The sequence below is a fragment of the Ranitomeya imitator genome, chromosome 6, assembly GCF_032444005.1.
Source record: "Ranitomeya imitator isolate aRanImi1 chromosome 6, aRanImi1.pri, whole genome shotgun sequence".
Taxonomy (NCBI): Eukaryota; Metazoa; Chordata; class Amphibia; order Anura; family Dendrobatidae; genus Ranitomeya; species Ranitomeya imitator.
In genome coordinates, this window is record NC_091287.1 from 536258686 (window position 1) to 536278896 (window position 20211).

The following is a 20211-nucleotide window of genomic DNA, read 5'->3' on the forward strand; positions in this document are numbered from 1 at the left end:
GTTAACCTGCGATTACTGAGGATGGTTACTCGGATAAACTTATCCTCAGAAGCAGAGGTGACTCTTGGTCTTCCTTTCCTGGGGCGGTCCTCATGTGAGACAGTTTCTTTGTAGCGCTTGATGGTTTTTGCCACTGCACTTGGGGACACTTTCAAAGTTTTCCCAATTTTTTGGACTGACTGACCTTCATTTCTTAAAGTAATGATGGCCACTTGTTTTTCTTTACTAAGCTGCTTTTTTTCTTGCCATAATACAAAGCTTAGCAGTCTATTCAGTAGTAGTAGTATTTGCATCTCGGCTTTGGGAAAATGGCCGCCGCGATCTCTAATGCGCACGCGCGGCATCCCGCGGCCATTTTCCTGAAGCCCCGTGCAGCAGAGCACTCGATCTGCGCACGCGCGGCCCCAGGAAGATGGCCGCCCCCACCGATGCAAGGGATTACAGCGCAGATCGCGCGCTGCTTGATCACCACTACGCCACTACGCCACCAACGTAAAGCTGAGGAAGAACCAGCGATGTCACCACGCCCTCCCGACCTGACCAGCCTGATTGACAGGCGAAAATGGCGACTTTGGTAAGTTATTTCTCAGCATAGGTGGGGAATCGGGGTACACTACATACACTATAGGAACACACAGCGCAGGCCCTATTTAACAGTATTTATAGCTCAATCTCAAAAAACGGGGTGACAGGTTCCCTTTAATCTCACTATTTTTAGTGGAACAGTTTCTGTGCCATTTTTAATGTCCCAATCTGTGCGATCTTACTTCTTGTGGTCCACCTGGCACCAGTCACGGTGCCACTATTTGCATGACACCTTCAGGGGTGTACTGTGTGGCACTCTTTAAGTGGGCACTGTATAATGTTACTACTATTCATGCGATTCTTTAAAAATGGCTCGTCTTGTAGATTTTGGAATCCTATAGTTTCAATTTTGGATATTACAGAACAAAAATGACTTATTCCTGACGGAACATGTATCTTGTCTTTACACTCTCTAACCTCTCCATACAGAATTCATCCCCATATACATCGACCCTGACAATTCCTCTCGCCCAGTTTAGTCTACAGTAATGGGGTCCCTTCCTCCCCCTTCATTCACTTTGCAGAAGACTTGCAGCCTTTGATAGTGTAGCATCTTCCTCGCAGGAGCGCTGCTCTGCAGGACAAAACTGTGCTGCAGCTGTAGCTCTCCGCTGGCGCTACAAGTCTTCCATGATGAGATCTGCCTTTTTGGAATCAACGCTTATCACATTATTATGACATTTGCCATCACTTCAACTACTGGGAATAACAATGAGATGGCGCCTCCTGTGGTCAATGTTCCATGTAATAAGGAATATCCTGCAATTCACACCCAAGCTTTAATCATCAGATCGGCCTCATATTCTGATTTTACGACACACACGCTTTGCTTTCATGTTGCACAATCCCAGACCTGACGGACAATAATAGGTCTAGCACCGGAGTCCCAGACATAATGACAGACATATATATATATAAAACTTATTTTCTGATTGTCATTTTGTGGAGACCTAACTTTTTCATTTTTGTTTAGAGTAGAGAGCTGTGTGAATTTTTTTTTATGACGAGCTGTAGTTTTTATTATTATTTTTTATCAATTTTTATTTCAATTTTTGAGAGGAAAAAAACAACAAAAAAGAGCAATTTTGGCATGCTTTTTCATTTTTTTTCAAGACAGTCATCATGCTGGATAAATAATAATACAGTTTTATAGTACAGGTCATTCCGAAAATACATGCTGCTTTTGTGGTTTTTTTTTTCACAAATACACAATATTTTAATTATTACTGAGATTTTGCACACACACATACACACACACACACAAATATATACACCGTATATATATTTACATATTTGTTTCATTTAAAAAATGTTTTTACACTTTGTAATAGTTCCACAAAAGCAACCAAACCAAGAGATCCCTTGATAACACTGATAATACACTGTACTACTTACACAGTGCAGTGCATTATCTAACCATTATCTAACGTATGAATGCTTGATTAACATGCGGCCTATTAGACCAGTTTTTGGTGGGATCTGATAGGCTCAGGTAAATGTCAGATACACAGGACATTGTTAGGCCTCTTTGTTGCTTAGTGGTCATCGGCACCACCAATGAGCTTAGAGAAGGAGCAATATCTGTCTGTAAACCGCCGTACATGCTACTGCCACTATTGACTGTAGCATTGGAACGGTTAAAGTTGTGGGATGTGAGCTAAGTAAAACAGTTACAGCCATTTGTGGGAAGGGGTTCAAGAGAACCACCCACTGGACTCCTAAGCTCTGATTGAGTAGAGATGTAGGTCAATAAATGCCAAGTTATACTGAAGCTTTTCCTGTAAACCTAAATATCCGTGTGCTCAGCTTCTCCAGCTCTACATTATACAGAATACCATGTCTTATGTGACAAGTTTCCTTTCACATCAAACATTTGGGTGTCTTACACAATACTTACCGATACGGAGCTCAAAGTTGTTAAATGAATGTTTGTTAATCTCCTGGATGCTTTCATTCAGTGCGATGGAGAAGTCGGCCACAGCACACAAGTGCCCCCATTTGTCTTCACATTGCTAAATCATTCGCAAGAAAAAAAAACATTAGATTTTTTCACCAAGAACAGGAAATGTTTACTTCTGCAGTTATAACATACAATAAATGTTATCATTTAATTTTTTTTTTTTTTAAATCTTATTTTATTGCATAATTTATATTCTATTTTTACGTTTTTAGTTGTAGGCGGCCAATGTGGATTGCATACATTTTTGGTATAAAGTGGCTCAAGATTGTGTGTTTTTTTTCCAGTAACAGCGCCACTCTTGTCCATAGACGGTGTCTGTATCGCAAATGGCACATAGTAGGTGATGGCCATTATTTTGCATCACAGACTAGGATATTCATGCTATCCTTATGCCTCAGTTTAAGGGATGTGGATAAACATGGCCTTCTTTTATATGGCTAGAGGATGGACCCTCGGAACAAATTTCCTCTCTACCCAACAGTGTGAAAATGAATTAGCCCCAGCCGCCATTCGTATAAGATATCTGGCTCATACAGAAGAACCTGAAATCATGGCATTAGGTTGTATTTTATAAGTACCTGTTTCTCCGGAGATAATCCCGATACAGCCATGTATGTGCTTCCAATAGTTTTGATCTTTTCAATGTCCTGGAATCTTTCTTCATCTAATAACTGTAGAAAAATACAGAAAATGTGTATAAAGTCACAAGGACATGAGTATTTTATGCTCTGTTATACACAATGAAGGAATATGGCCTACAAGGTGACCCATCAAAGAGAGTCTAGGTCAAGATGGTGCCAGCTGGTGGGACCAGTGCCAAAATCGCATGAATATGGCATGGGGCAAGAGGGTCTATGGTCTCAGAAGAGTTATGCCTTGAAGAAGCTCTTTCATTGATCTCCTGTATTAGAAACCACCTTGTCTACGCCTGCATTAGCCACAAGAGCTGCACTCACTGGTGGGTGTTCTACAGTAGAAAGGATCAGAAGTAGCAAGCTAAGGACAATCACTGCAGTTTCTAGGGGGACAGGCACCAAGACGTGGAGAAGAAACTCCATGTGAAGACGTAGAATTAGGAACTTGTAGCAATGAGTCTAAAGTGTTGGTGTTAATGAGTGTAGAGGTAAAAAAGTGAATTGGTCACTTGGATGCTCTTATGCTACAGCATCTGTAGGACGGTCTACCAAAGATGAACTTATGGGCACAGTGGCTAGGGGCAATAGTTGTAAAGACGCTTAAGCTCCACTTCTTGGAAGAACCATTTTCTAAGAATTTAGTCCACCAGACATGACACAAAATTAAAATACGGGGAAAGGATAGTTCAATGCCAGTTGCACTCTATTTCAACTCTCAAGTGCAATGGTTTGTACTGGATCTACTTCAAAGCATACCAATGCTATGCGTTGAGAGTAATGGGTAAAGTTTGTCTCCAAATGTGATTATAACCACAGCTCTTTTCCAGGTCTCACCCATCCATGCAGATTCAATCCCCTTATTTTTCTGCTCCCAAAATGCTAGGACTCCATCAATAATGGAGCATCTCGGAATCGTGCACTAGAAACTTGAAAGTGCGGCTCTCTGTGAGGTTTCTGCAACCCCAAGATGGTTTGATAATTCTTCTAGGAAGTCGAGAAGTCTCCCCTTTTTCTGGGAGCCAACTGAAAGAGTTCTGAAAGAGCTGGCAAGTGTGCTACAAAGGAGTCAGTATTTAGTATGTCGGCACCTTGTTAGATCCCCCTACCTCTCCATTGGGTTGTCCTAGTTCTACTACAATACGCGCAAATTTTATGTGCTGAGAGTATCGAGCAAAGCTTGTCCCTAGAAGTGTTCATAACCAACCCCATGCCAATTCCACCCTCTATTTTCCTGACTCTGAATGCTAGGGTAACGACTAATTATAGAGCATCCTGGCAAAATATACTAGAAACCTGAAAGTGTTGCTCTGTTTGAGGTTTCCACAACACGCAGGAGATTTGCCAACTATTTCTTGATTGCGTGAAGACTCTCGTTTTTCTGGAAGTCCACTGGACATTCTCAAAAAGTTAGCAAATATGGTTGGCCTTTGTTTCGTTGCTGCCCTGTGTGATACGCCCTCTTGACGTCCCTTGCTGTCCAAAGGTTTTTCCTGGTTCTAATATAATACATGCCAATTTTAGATGTTTATACATAACGGAAAATGGCACAAGTTGTTTCTCCTCATAATTTATCAAAAAATATTTAATCCAGTGTGAATGTACAATTGCAGACATGCAATTCCATAGCCTGAGCAGGAGAGCAAAGACAATGACTGACGATGAGGGAAACACACCTAAGGAGACATTTCGGGAGACCTTCCCTTTCTCTGAGGTTTCAACAACACCATGGAGATGTGCCAACTCTTCCAGGAGTCTTGGAGGTCTCTTCTTTTTCTGAAAGCCTACTGAAAGATTTTCCGGAAGAGTTGGCAAGTATGCTATAAAGTGGTCGGATTTTGGTTGATGCCCTTTGTAGTTCATTCCTTGCATATCCCCTTCTTTTCTATACGTTTTGGCAAAAGTGTGGGATTCATGGTAAAAGGTCTAGGTGTGCAGTCCATCATAGCAAGTGTGCTCACATCAGTAGTGAGGGGTTTTGGCCTAACCGCACATCTCTAAGGCCAGCGTTCTATGTCTAGAGACCCTTCAATTCTACTTACATAAACTGCGTAAAATATAACAGGACTATCCATTTAATGCACATCAATATTCTGAATTTCAATGACCTGGTTTTTGAGAATGCGAGCAGCTCGGGTACACTGTTTATGCGCCCATATGCCAATCTCAAGGCATGTTGTTTTCTATTTGGAACAAATTAAGATGCAAAATATTTAGAAATTAATGAAAATCTTTTTATTTCTCTGAAGTTTCAATCACAGCCACTTGCATTTCTCCTCTAGTTACTGAGCGGTCCATCTGCTACACTTCTGAAAATCAGGCAGCTAAGGTCACTCGAATATGTTACAGATGGCACCGAAATCTAACTAAATACATTAACACATGTCACATAAAAACTCATCTTATCCACTGTGCTTCATATCTCATGTGCAAAGAGGTCAAAACCCACAAAACGGGCACATCAAAGACACCCTACTATAAGTGACCCTGAACATGGCATAGCGGACTGCTTCTGGGCAGCAAACTACATGGCACCTTCATGTATTTGAGAGTTTATGAAGGAGTTTAAGAAAATGTATCCTTTCCTTTTACGGCAGTTATCAATATTATAGTACATTAAATATTATAGTAGTTATATTCTTGTACATAGGGGCAGTATTATAGTAGTTATAGTCTTGTACATAGGGGCAGTATTATAGTAGTTATTTTCTTGTACATAGGGGCAGTATTATAGTAGTTATATTCTTGTACATAGGAGCAGAATTATAGTAGTTATATCCTTGTACATAGGAGCAGTATTATAGTAGTTATATTCTTGTACATAGGAGCAAAATTATAGTAGTTATATCCTTGTACATAGGGGCAGTATTATAGTAGTTATATTCTTGTACATAGGGGGCAGTATTATAGTAGTTATATTCTTGTACATAGGGGCAGTATTATAGTAGTTATTGTCTTGTACATAGGGGCAGTATTATAGTAGTTATATTCTTGTACATAGGAGCAGTATTATAGTAGTTATATTCTTGTACATAGGAGCAGTATTATAGTAGTTATATTCTTGTACATAGGAGCAGTATTATAGTAGTTATATTCTTGTACATAGGGGTAGTATTATAGTAGTTATATTCCTGTACATAAGGAGCAGTATTATAATAGTTATATTCCTGTACATAGGAGTAGTATTATAGTAGTTATTTTCTTGCAAATAGGGGCAGTACTATAGTAGTTATTTTCTTGTACATAGGGGCACTATTATAGTAGTTATTTTCTTGTACATAGGGGCAGTATTATAGTAGTTATATTCTTGTACATAGGGAGCATTATTAAAGTAGTTGTATTCTTGTACATAGGGGCAGTATTATAGTAGTTATTTTCTTGTACATAGGGGCAGTATTATAGTAGTTATATTCTTGTATATAGGGGCAGTATTATAGTAGTTATATACTTGTACATAGGGGCAGTATTATAGTAGTTATATTCTTATACATAGGGGCAGTATTATAGTAGTTATATTCCTGTACATAGGGGTAGTATTATAGTAGTTATATTCCTGTACATAAGGAGCAGTATTATAATAGTTATATTCCTGTACATAGGAGTAGTATTATAGTAGTTATTTTCTTGCAAATAGGGGCAGTATTATAGTAGTTATTTTCTTGTACATAGGGGCAGTATTATAGTAGTTTTTTTCTTGTACATAGGGGCAGTATTATAGTAGTTATATTCTTGTACATAGGGAGCATTATTAAAGTAGTTGTATTCTTGTACATAGGGGCAGTATTATAGTAGTTATTTTCTTGTACATTGGGGCAGTATTATAGTAGTTATATTCTTGTATATAGGGGCAGTATTATAGTAGTTATATACTTGTACATAGGGGCAGTATTATAGTAGTTATATTCTTGTACATTGGGACAGTATTATAGTAGTTATATTCTTGTACATAGGAGCAGTATTATAGTAGTTATTTTCTTGCAAATAGGGGCAGTATTATAGTAGTTATATTCCTGTACATAGGAGCAGTATTATAGTAGTTATATTCTTGTACATAGGAGCAGTATTATAGTAGTTATTTTCTTGTGCATAGGGGCAGTATTATAGTAGTTATATTCCTGTACATAGGCGCAGTGTTATAGTAGTTATATTCTTGTACAGAGGAGAAGTATTATAGTAGTTATATTCTTGTATATAGGGGCAGTATTATAGTAGTTATATACTTGTACATAGGGGCAGTATTATAGTAGTTATATTCTTGTACATTGGGACAGTATTATAGTAGTTATATTCTTGTACATAGAGGCAGTATTATAGTAGTTATATTCTTATACATAGGGGCAGTATTATAGTAGTTATATTCCTGTACATAGGGGTAGTATTATAGTAGTTATATTCCTGTACATATGGAGCAGTATTATAATAGTTATATTCCTGTACATAGGAGTAGTATTATAGTAGTTATTTTCTTGCAAATAGGGGCAGTATTATAGTAGTTATTTTCTTGTACATAGGGGCAGTATTATAGTAGTTATATTCTTGTACATTGGGACAGTATTATAGTAGTTATATTCTTGTACATAGGAGCAGTATTATAGTAGTCATATTCTTGTACATAGAGGCAGTATTATAGTAGTTATATTCTTATACATAGGGGCAGTATTATATTAGTTATATTCCTGTACATAGGGGTAGTATTATAATAGTTATATTCCTGTACATAAGGAGCAGTATTATAATAGTTATATTCCTGTACATAGGAGTAGTATTATAGTAGTTATTTTCTTGCAAATAGGGGCAGTATTATAGTAGTTATTTTCTTGTACATAGGGGCAGGGCCGGCGTCAGCACCCGGCACAGCGGGCAAATGCCGGGGCCCTGGGGAGAGGGGGGGGCCCACTCATGCTGTCATAGATACAGCTGGGAGAGCAGAGCAGGAGATAACATGCTCTCTCCCCCCACAAAGTCATGCTGGCTGCGTTCTCTTAACCCCTATGTGCCAGCTCTGACACAAGCATCTTCTCACTCAGTCAGTGCAGCCAGGCAGGCACACATAGGGGTTAACAGAAGGCAGCCAGTGTGACATTGTGGGCGGAGAGAGCACGTTCTCTGCTCTCCCCCTGGGTGGCTGCAGACAGTGCTGAAGTTTATCAGGCAGATTCCGAGGAGCTCCGTCCTACTAGTGCCTGAGTGAGTGCAAAGGTATCCAGCAGTGGTTGCAATTGTGGCTCAGTCTGCTGCTGTCTTTCTCCGCTGCCTAAAAATGTGGGTGATGTCTGGAGGAGCAGCTGATGGGGTGCAGCCTGTAGCCGCCCAGCTCACCCAGAATACATGCATGCTGCACCAAACCTGCACCAGTGGGGTAGGAAGAAGCTTAACCCCTTCCCATCTGTATGAAGGTTATTGCTGAACCTTAAAGATAACAATCCGACCCGCATAAATGGGGTTAACCAGATGCCAGGAGGAAGGGGAGCTGCTGCCATGGATAAAACTGAGCTCTGGGCTGTACATTGGGGCCCCGTGGCCCCGAGCTCTGGGCTGTACATTGGGGCCCCGTGGCCCCAGGCTGGTGACTGGAGGGACTCTGCCCAGTGCTGGCATGTGGGTGATTTCTGCTCCGGAGTCTCAGCTTCTCTCCTCCACATCACACTGTGCAGTCACAGCAACATTGGTTGTCTCTGTCCAGGTCCCAGCAGCTGCCACTGCTCCCACCAAGGACATGGCATCACTTAACCCTTCCCCTGCAGCCACCGGCAACAAATCCACATTACTCCTTGATTAAATCAGGTTCCAACCCAATAGAGGAGCAGACATTTCCTGCTGCCATTAGGATCCGGGACGGGGTGACATTGGCTGCCTTGCTTCTCTGTAGTGGGGGATGACAAGTGTAACATGGGGTAACGATGACAGAGAAATGCACAGGATAATAGTGAGAGCGACAGAGGGCAGTGTATGGTATGGAGCAGTCAGGGGGTGGGCTGCAGGATCCCCCCATACTGTACATGACTGCTCGGGACAGGGAGGCGTTTAATGAGCTTCTAATGACAGGGCACTAATTGGGTCATTAGGGTTTGTGGAAAGGATTCAGCATCAGGTCCCTCATTAATGCCCGAGCCGCCTGTTACTTTGTAGCACAGATCTGTTGGGGCCGCAAAACCAAACAACGTTGTTTATGTAGAAAAGTCTTTGTTTCATAGAAAAACTCAAAACAGAAAAGCACCTCTCCTGTATATATACACTGCACAGCACCTTTCCTCCTGTATATATACACTGCACAGCACCTCTCCTGTATATATACACTGCACAGCACCTTTCCTCCTGTATATATAAACTGCACAGCACCTCTCCTGTATATACAGTGGGGCAAAAAAGTATTTAGTCAGTCAGCAATATGGCAAGTTCCACCACTTAAAAAGATGAGAGGCGTCTGTAATTTACATCATAGGTAGACCTCAACTATGGGAGACAAACTGAGAAAAAAAATCCAGAAAATCACATTGCCTGTTTTTTTTATCATTTTATTTGCATATTATGGTGGAAAATAAGTATTTGGTCAGAAACAAAATTTAATCTCAATACTTTGTAATATATCCTTTGTTGGCAATGACAGAGGTCAAACGTTTTCTGTAAGTCTTCACAAGGTTGCCACACACTGTTGTTGGTATGTTGGCCCATTCCTCCATGCAGATCTCCTCTAGAGCAGTGATGTTTTTGGCTTTTCGCTTGGCAACACGGACTTTCAACTCCCTCCAAAGGTTTTCTATAGGGTTGAGATCTGGAGACTGGCTAGGCCACTCCAGGACCTTGAAATGCTTCTTACAAAGCCACTCCTTCGTTGCCCTGGCGGTGTGCTTTGGATCATTGTCATGTTGAAAGACCCAGCCACGTTTCATCTTCAATGCCCTTGCTGATGGAAGGAGGTTTGCACTCAAAATATCACGATACATGGCCCCATTCATTCTTTCATGTACCCGGATCAGTCGTCCTGGCCCCTTTGCAGAGAAACAGCCCCAAAGCATGATGTTTCCACCACCATGCTTTAAAGTAGGTATGGTGTTTGATGGATGCAACTCAGTATTCTTTTTCCTCCAAACATGACAAGTTGTGTTTCTACCAAACAGTTCCAGTTTGGTTTCATCAGACCATAGGACATTCTCCCAAAACTCCTCTGGATCATCCAAATGCTCTCGAGCAAACTTCAGACGGGCCCGGACATGTACTGGCTTAAGCAGTGGGACACGTCTGGCACTGCAGGATCTGAGTCCATGGTGGCGTAGTGTGTTACTTATGGTAGGCCTTGTTACATTGGTCCTAGCTCTCTGCAGTTCATTCACTAGGTCCCCCCGCGTGGTTCTGGGATTTTTGCTCACCGTTCTTGTGATCATTCTGACCCCACGGGGTGGGATTTTGCGTGGAGCCCCAGATCGAGGGAGATTATCAGTGGTCTTGTATATCTTCCATTTTCTAATTATTGCTCCCACTGTTGATTTCTTCACTCCAAGCTGGTTGGCTATTGCAGATTCAGTCTTCCCAGCCTGGTGCAGGGCTACAATTTTGTTTCTGGTGTCCTTTGACAGCTCTTTGGTCTTCACCATAGTGGAGTTTGGAGTCAGACTGTTTGAGGGTGTGCACAGGTGTCTTTTTATACTGATAACAAGTTTAAACAGGTGCCAATACTACAGGTAATGAGTGGAGGAAAGAGGAGACTCTTAAAGAAGAAGTTACAGGTCTGTGAGAGCCAGAAATCTTGATAGTTTGTTTCTGACCAAATACTTATTTTCCACCATAATATGCAAAAAAAATGTTAAAAAAACAGACAATGTGATTTTCTGGATTTTTTTTTCTCAGTTTGTCTCCCATAGTTGAGGTCTACCTATGATGTAAATTACAGACGCCTCTCATCTTTTTAAGTGGTGGAACTTGCACTATTGCTGACTGACTAAATACTTTTTTGCCCCACTGTATACACTGCACAGCACCTTTCCTCCTGTATATATACACTGCAGAATCTACAATAGCTGTCACTCATGTAAGAAGTGAAATCTGGCATTGTACTATACATTTCTCTGCCGTATCTGTGCATCATAAATCGGGGTATGTGTTAAAGGGGGGGCCCACTGAGACTCTTTCACCCGGGGCCCTCGAAAACCTGGAGCCGGCCCTGCATAGGGGCAGTATTATAGTAGTTATTTTCTTGTACATAGGGGCAGTATTATAGTAGTTATATTCTTGTACATAGGGAGCATTATTAAAGTAGTTATATTCTTGTACATAGGGGCAGTATTATAGTAGTTATATTCTTGTACATAGGAGCAGTATTATAGTAGTTATATTCCTGTACATAGGAGACAGTATTATAGTAGTTATATTCTTGTACATAGGGGCAGTATTATAGTAGTCATATTCTTGTACATAGGAGCAGTATTATAGTAGTTATATTCTTGTACATAGGGGCGGCATTATAGTAGTTATATTCTTGTACATAGGGGCAGTATTATAGTAGTTATATACTTGTACATAAGGGCAGTATTATAGTAGTTATATTCTTATACACAGGGGCGGCATTATAGTAGTTATATTCTTGCAGACAAGAGTAACATTTTTTAGTTATAGTCTAGAAGGCAGGAATTGAACAGCAAATATAAGAATGCTATTTACCTCATCAAAGTCAGCAATTATCTCATTCAGCAGACGCAGACACTCTACACCCTGGTTATTCATTTCCGTTTGTGAATAAAAGTCAGCAAATCCAGGGATTGAAGCAAACATGACTCCCACAGCATCGTAGGACTGGGAATACAGCTCCTAAAGGAAGAGAGGAAAAATCAACACTGAAGATGGTCACTCCACTGTTAGGAAAATATGACTTTGCACAATGGATTAATTTCACTTTGCTAAAGACGAATGTATGGTTTTGAATTTATTTTCAGAATTTAAAGGAGTTTTCTCATCTTCTTTTCTTCCGAAGCACACAGCTCCTTTGCCTCTCAGGTTCCTTTTTGCCAGGGGTAAGTGTGCTCGATGCTCTCACATGCTACCAGCAGAGACTACTTTTCCTCGGCAGCGTGGGAGAAGTGCAGGAACTGACTACTAACGGCAAGGATTGCAAAAAACTCTTGATCCCAGATGTTTAACCCTTTTTGTTCTTTAACCATCGGCTCCTTCCTTCCCGATCGCGAAGGTGGACGGTTTTATCATGTGAGCCTAATAAATATTCTCAAAGCTGCCCTAACAAATGTATTTTTACATGCAGAACCTATAATTAAATGTTATCTAGATACTTTACATTATATTACAATTTAAAAAAATCCCATCACGGAACTAATTAATGTTGAAAACAAATATCTTACAATTAAAAAAAAAGTAAGTGAAAAAAATAGAACAATACAGATTTTTAAAAAAAGTTTTAGTGAATAAAATATGTTGAATATTATGGATAAATGCCTCTTATAGGGCCTGTTTCGTACTTAGTTTTAGTCTCATTAATTAAATAAAATACTGTAAAACACACTGTAAATTTTTTTTTTTCTAAAACATTTCTAAACACAAATGTCTTTCTTTATTGTCTGCGCATCATGATGAGAAATGTCAAGTTATTACAGCGTTGACGGAGTAATAAGCTGGTGAATAATTTTGCCGGGAGTGATTAGGCATTTTCATACACTGGGTATAGTATTGGTATCCTGACTTATCTAGGCTTTCAGGATTACAATAGAGCCATCATAATATACTCTAATGATAAAAAGATGACTCTGCTCATTCTGTCCCAGTCTGTACAGCAAAGGTGACAAGATACAGAAGACAGGAACTATCAGCCTGTTCTGTCTGCTCTAGTTCATACTAGTGTCAACAGTCCAGAATTTGTTTGGATTGTCTCGAATTTTCAGCAAAAGACTTGACAAATTAAGGGATGTATGTTTTGATTCAAAAGGGTGGGTTTTAATTAAACTCCACCCAAAAAATGGGTGGAGAAATCCAATTTTGGAAGTGACGTTTAATTAAACCCCACCCAAAGGTTGGCATTTTCCTCCAGTTTTGGCCATTCCCAGGTACTCCTGAAACAGTTATATTCTTACCATCGGGGGACCATTTTCTCTAGTAATTTAAAAACTTGATATATTTAATTTTCTTAAATAAAAAGCTGCTTACTAAAAAAAACCCCATCGATATGATGTAATCTTTCGATGATAAGTTCCCTTTAATGTGAGCAGGTCGCTATGATTGCTCATAGTATAGGAGGAGGTAATGGGACCAGTACAGAGTGTATCCTATATGGACTGCACCCCGGTAGTGTCCGCGGACGTGGAGCGGTCCTGCTTTGTACTCGCCATATATCCTCTCTCCTGCACTGAAATTAGGTGTTTATTGTTTTTTCGATTGTGAAACAGCCTTGGTGATCACAAAAGAGGGTAATGGATTGTAATAGTGAAGCATCCGCCTGCACTCAGCCCGCGACCAACATTTCCGAAGATTATTTACTGCATTTACTACAAGAGGAAACTGAAGAAAAGCCTCTTTCTATAGAGCACTGAACAATATACAATCCCTTGAAATTAGAATCGATGAACGGTAAACGCTGAAGCTCTTATCTAAGTGACAGAGCATGGAGTTTCTCAGAGAACTGGATGTCCTGATCTTATAAAAAAAAAAACCTACCCGAACAATATGCAAAAAGCTTCCACTAAAAGGAGAAATAATAAAAAAAAATACAAATAAATTTTAAAACGACTCATCAAAAGTTATTTTTTCCCATCATTTTCATTTCTGTGACAACCTAAGTACCATAGAAAGGCTCCCGGGATGGTTTTCAGTTTATTAGTGCTTTTCTTTCACTGATCATGCACTGCATACTGGGTGTTTAGGGTGTTTCACTCCAGCTAAGAAAGATGTCATCACAAAATGACCCATTTTATAAATCAGGGTTTTTTCTTACATTTATTTAAAAAAAAATTGCATTTTTTTATATCCTAATCAGCATTAAAAATAAAATGTAAAAATCTTTCAATTCTCACACCGGCCATTGGAGATTTTTTAGACTTTAATTTTCTGTTGTTTTATTAAATTCACATGAACATTAGCAGCACTTAGCAGATTCTGACACTATTCTTTTGTATAGGAGCATCTAATGAGTGTGTGCAGAGGTCATAGAGAAGGAAAGGGGAAAAACTCAAGAAAAAAAAACAAAACAAAATGAGCATATACTCTTTAGTACGTAAATAATAATAGTATATGTAAATAACAGAGTACTTGTTAAACAATATTTTGATGAAAAACCATAAAAATCATCTCAATGCAGCAAGGTGTTCCCAGGCGGGATGGTCCTATCCTGTCTCTAGTATTTAAGCCTTACCCTGTGTCAACTGACCTTAAAGTGGGCAGAGCAGGACGGAGGTCTGTTCAGCCACCCGTACATGATGAGCTCTATAGATGAAATGCCTAGCTAAGAAAGGGGAAGCCATGTCCCTGTTTGTACAAAGTGCAAGAAACTACAGTAAAACCAAATAAACGAGCCGGAGCATAAGTTGGTATACAGGCAATTGTTTGTACAAAGTACAAGAAACTACAGCAAAACCAAAGAAATGAGCCGGAGGCTCCCCGGAGCATAAGTTGGTGTACAGGCAATTGTTTGTACAAAGTACAAGAAACTACAGCAAAACCAAAGAAATGAGCCGGAGGCTCCCCGGAGCATAAGTTGGTTTACAGGCAATGAGTAAGAGCACATTCACACTGTGGCAATTTCACTGATAAAACGCAAGAAAAAAATAAAATAAACGCATATCCTCTAGTCAATGTGAATATGTTCTTACACTTACCGTATTTCTTTATTATAGGCTATATGCTCATTTTGTTTTCTTGGGTTTTGTCTGTGAAATTGCCACAGTGTGAACATGGTCCTACACATTTCACATACATCAGCCTATGCTCCGGCTCATTTTTTTTGATTTTGTGGTAGTTTTTTTTGTACTTTGTACAAACAGTAGTATGGCTGCCCCTTTCTGAGCTAGGCATTTTAACCATATAGATATAGTAAGGTTTTAATGCTAGGAACTGGATAGGACCGTCCCGACCGAGTACACCTTGTCGAGGTGGGATGACTTTTACGCTTTTTGATAAAAAATAGTGTTAACCAAGCACTTTATGTTATTTATATGTGCTATTACTATTTACTTACTATAGGATATATGCTGTTTTTTTTTTACTTGACATGGAAACTGTGTAAACGTGGTTTTCACACAGTGAACATATACCACCTTATGATCCGGCTCATTTTTTTTGGTTTTGGAAAGAAAGAGGAGCAGGGTGAGCTGTTAATTTGTGTGTGTTCTTGCCAATATACAGAGGTGTTACCTGTCATAAGTTTGTCTGTGATGATAAGGAAACTGCTGCAAACTCTTCCTGAAAGGACAGGAAGTATGAGTATAACAAAGTCCAAGTGGCCAGTGTGAACATTGCAAAATTACTATTTTTTTTAATGAAAAAAAAAATCATCATTTTTTTTTTAAATGCATGTAATATACAAACCTGTCATAAACAACAGGTCATTTTTTGATGACAACATTTCTTTAAATTCAACAGAGAACCCCTAGTCTAACAGAGCCTTATCAATGTCTATGGAAACAGGTACGTTGAGCTAAACAACCCCTGGAACAGTAATGGCCCGGCTTGTTGTGGGAGAGACCATGGGTATTGGCATCACAAAGACATTCATGCAACTAGTACTGGACTAATGGAGAGTAGGAATCTAACTTAGGCTGGCCAAAAAGACTAAAGGTTCATAACGCAGTGAAGGGCCTCCTCAAGTCAAAATAGTAGCAAACATGGGAGGTACATGTCCAAATCCAAACATGGCTGGCTATAAGGTATTAAGAGCATTTTAAGCAGGGGAGGGTTTACATTAGAGTTTAAGGCTCCTCTGGGGAGGAGGGAACCTGAGGCAGAACCGAGAGGAGCCATCTTTTTTATTTCTGCTTCTAGCCCCCTTTTTATTCTATCAGAGATGGAATCGTCATTTTGCCATCAGAAAGTCAAATGTATCAATCTACCCGAATTACCAAAAAATACAATTAAACATCGTTTTAAAAAGCAATTTAAGACACAAACCTCATTATCTCGGTCTTTCTCCAAAAAATGACGAGCCACATGACTCGGAAGAATGTTCCTCAGCATGTTCTCATTATGTTCCCTCAATTCTGTCATTTCACTGATTTCTTCTTTGGCTTGAACCCGCCACAAAAAATCCAGCCGTGCAGTATATTCTAGCTGCAAGAAAGAAATCATAGGAAAAAAAAAATATCAGTTTCTCTAATTATAAAATGCCAGACATATTGAGGGACATTTATCAAAAGCGTTTTTCATCCAGATGTTGAACAATTTGTGACATGTCCTTGTCGTAAGTCAGTGCATAACATTTATCAGTGTTTTAAACCATTTTAACTTCTTCACCCCGATGCCATTTTCGTTTTTTCCTCTCCTTCTTCCAAGAGCCATAACTTTTTCATTTTTTCATCAATATGCCGGCATGTGGGCTTGTTTTTTGCAGGACGAGCTGTACTTTTGAACGTTGAAATTGATTTTAACATATAGTGTTACTAGAAATTGGGAAAAAAAATTCTAAGTATGGTGAAACTGCAAAAAAAAAAGTGCAACTCCACAATTGTTTTTTTGGGTTTTTTTTACTTACCATGTTCACTATATGGTAAAAGTGACTTGACAATATGATCCCGCAGGTTAGTACAAATTCACAGATACCAAACATGCATAGTTTATTTTTAATTTAATTGGTGAAAGAAAAAACTCAATATTTGTGTGAAAAAAAAAAGCTTTTGCTTTTGTCAACATTTTCCAAGACCCATAGTATTTTCATTTTTCCGGATTTGGGGCAGTGTGAAGTCCAATTTTTTCGCCTTGAGCTGACGTTTTATTGATACCATTTTGGGGTAGATACAATGTTTTGATCTCCTCTTATTGCAATGTTGCGACTGCCAAAAAAACGTAATTTTGGAGTTTCAATTTTTTTTTCTTGCTTCAAAATTTACCGATCAGATTAATTTAGTTTATATTTTGATAGATTGGACATTTCTGAATTTTTTTTTAGCAGATCGTTGCTGTTTAGCTGTTTCGATGGAACTTTTTGTTTCTACCTCAATTCTCTGATCTAACCAAATGAGTTTCCGCTGTAGTTGCCAGCCGGCATTATTTTTAGCTTGGCTTCAATTAACAATTTGTCAGTGGGTCTCCGAGTAATTGTTCCCACTCGCAGCAGACGGATCGGCTTTTTGCTTTTTTTTGTGTGTAATTTTTTTTACATTTATATGAAATTATCTGATATTTTTCTCTTAAAAACATAATAATTAACCATTCACTATCCGACACTTCAGACATGAAACCATAAAAGAGCAAATCGGGCGACAATGGACACAAATAACGAGAATGTAAAAATACTAAGGTTAAAAGGTATTTGTTATATTATTGATTTTATTTTATCTATTTTTTATATTTCAGTGTTTTTTTTTTCCTGGCTTATCTAGATGGAGCACAGATGTCAACGTGTCCAACCCCCTGCTCAATGCAGGATTCACTAAACCATCCCAGACAGATGTCTGTCCAGCCTCTGTTTGAAGACTTCCATTGATGGATAACTCGCCACCTCTCAGGGCAGCCTGTTCCACTCATTGATCACCTTCAGTGTCAAAATGTTTTTTCTAATATCTAATCTGTATCTTCACCCTTGCAGTTTCACTCCATTGCTTCTCGTGTTTCCGTGTGCAAATGAGTATAATGATCCCTCTACACTGTGACTGCCCTTCAGATATTTGTAGACAGCTATTAAGTCTCCTCTTAGCCTTCCTTTTTGCAAGCTAAACATTCCCAAATCCTTAAACCATTCCTTGTAGGACATATTTCGCTGTCTGGTCACCATCATGGTCGCTCTTCTTTGAACTTGCTCCAGTTGTTCAATGTCTTTTTTAAAATGTGGTGCCCAGAACTGGACACTGTATTCCAGACGAGGCCTGACCAAGGAGGAGTAGAGGGGGATAATTACTTCATGTGATCTATACTCTATGCTTCTCCTATTACATCCTAAAACTGTGTTTGACTTTTTTGCTGCTGTATCACACTGTTGACTCATGTGCAGTCTGTGATCTATTAGTATAAGAGTAAAAAAGGGGAGAAGCCAGCGCTGCTTATGGTCAGAACGCAAAACATAAAGTGCACCTGCACATATTGATTTCTAACTGTATTTCAAAAATGAGACATTTAGCAAACAACTGATCAATTCTTTGATCCACCCCGCCACGTCAAGGCATTCTCATAATGGGGCAGTCCTACTCTACATTTTTTATATTTGCTGTGCCATTATGGCCTCCTAAATGTATTAAAAGCAAGACCACATTAAATGCAAGCTGTACCTGAAGCATTTCTGAATCACTCCCATGGCGCCAGAAAGGGCAAACACAGATAACGGTTGACCAGGTCTGGACATAGACATTTCAGGTACAACCTCCACACTGCCTAACCAGCACCACAGATGAAGGGTGAGACAGGCTTGGACACAGGTGCACAATCAAACAGAGCCTAGGGCAGGGCAGGGCTGCTGTATGTTTGTACAGCAGCCTAGGTCAATCACCAACAAACACAGAAAGAATGGCGTACATAACCCAGCGCGCACGGCAACAGTGGCGCTGGCTTCTCCCCTTTTTTACTTTGATCTATTAGTATACCCAAGTCTTTTTCTCATGTGCTGTTGCTTAGTTCTATTTCTCCAATTTCTTTTTTGAAGCTAGGGACAACATTTGCCCAACTCCGATCTTTTGGGACTTCTTATGTTTTCCAGGACTTTTCAAAGATTCTGGCTAATGGTTCTACAATTTCCTCTGCTAACTCATTCAGTACCCTAGGATGTAATTAATCTGGACCAAGATATTTAAATTCACTTACATTAGCTAAGTGTTCCCTCACCATCTCTCTGTCTATACATAGTATGGATTCTTTAATTCCTTCGATGGCACCGTGACGATCAGTTGATGTTACAAATGCTTTCTCAAAAAATATAGATACAAATTAGGAATTTAAAAGTTCGGCCTTCTCAACATCATTTTTGACCACATCACACTTTCCATCCTGTAAAAATCCTATAGCATCATTGAATTTTCTACTGGGGTGACCTTTTTTTGGCGGAACATGGATTATGAAGTCTAAACTGGGCAACATGTATGCATCTGAAGATACAGCCCTATAAAAGAGGTGAGGATGTTCCTTTTTATATATTGAGGATGACATTAATACTGTTATGAAATGGTGTTCCTATCCTCTTTTTGAAGGGTCTTTGATGTAGTTATTGTGTCAATATAACCTTAATACCTACTGCTGTAATCGTTTCTGAATCAGGAACATTAGTATGCTTAAATATCTTCCTTTACACTTACCTCCTTTATATACACCATCTCACAAAATTAGAATATGATCAAAAAGTTAATTTATTTCAGTTCTTCAATACAAAAAGTGAAACTTATATATTATATAGTCATTACAGACAGAGTGATCTATTTCAAGTGTTTATTTCTGTAATGTTGATGATTATGGCTTACAGCCAATGAAAACCGAAAAGTCATTATCTCAGTAAATTAGAATACTTTATAACACCAGCTTGGAAAAATGATTTTAAATTCGAAATGTTGGCCGACTGAATTGTATGTTCAATAAATGCACTCAATACTTGGTCGGGGCTCCTTTTGCATCAATTACTGCATCAATGCGGCATGGCATGGAGGCGATCAGCCTGTGGCGCTGCTGAGGGGTTATGGAAGCCCAGGTTGCTTTGATAGCAGCCTTCAGCTTGTTTGCATTGTTGGGTCTGGTGTCTCTTATCTTTCTCCTGACTGTTGTGTGTAAACCAGGTATTGGTACTTTTGGCAGTGTGCACAGGTGCAAAGTCCAGCTGGAGAATGACATTTCCATCTTCAAAAAGTTTGTCGGCAGAGGGAAGCATGAAGTGCTCTAAAATTTCCTGATAGATGGCTGTGCTGGCTTTGGCCT

At 39.3% G+C, this 20211-nt stretch overlaps 1 protein-coding gene across 2 annotated transcripts in view; it reads right to left on the reverse strand.

Annotated features, from left to right (window-relative positions):
• ADCY8 (adenylate cyclase 8) overlaps nt 1–20211 on the reverse strand; it is a 376530-nt gene that overhangs the window by 6529 nt on the left and 349790 nt on the right. For both annotated transcript variants that reach the window (XM_069731929.1, XM_069731928.1), the window contains 4 exons: nt 16276–16434; nt 11833–11979; nt 3124–3216; nt 2483–2597 (listed from right to left, as the gene is read on the reverse strand). In XM_069731929.1, coding sequence (XP_069588030.1) covers nt 2483–2597; nt 3124–3216; nt 11833–11979; nt 16276–16434 — 514 coding nt within the window. The remainder of the gene's footprint in view (nt 1–2482; nt 2598–3123; nt 3217–11832; nt 11980–16275; nt 16435–20211) is intronic.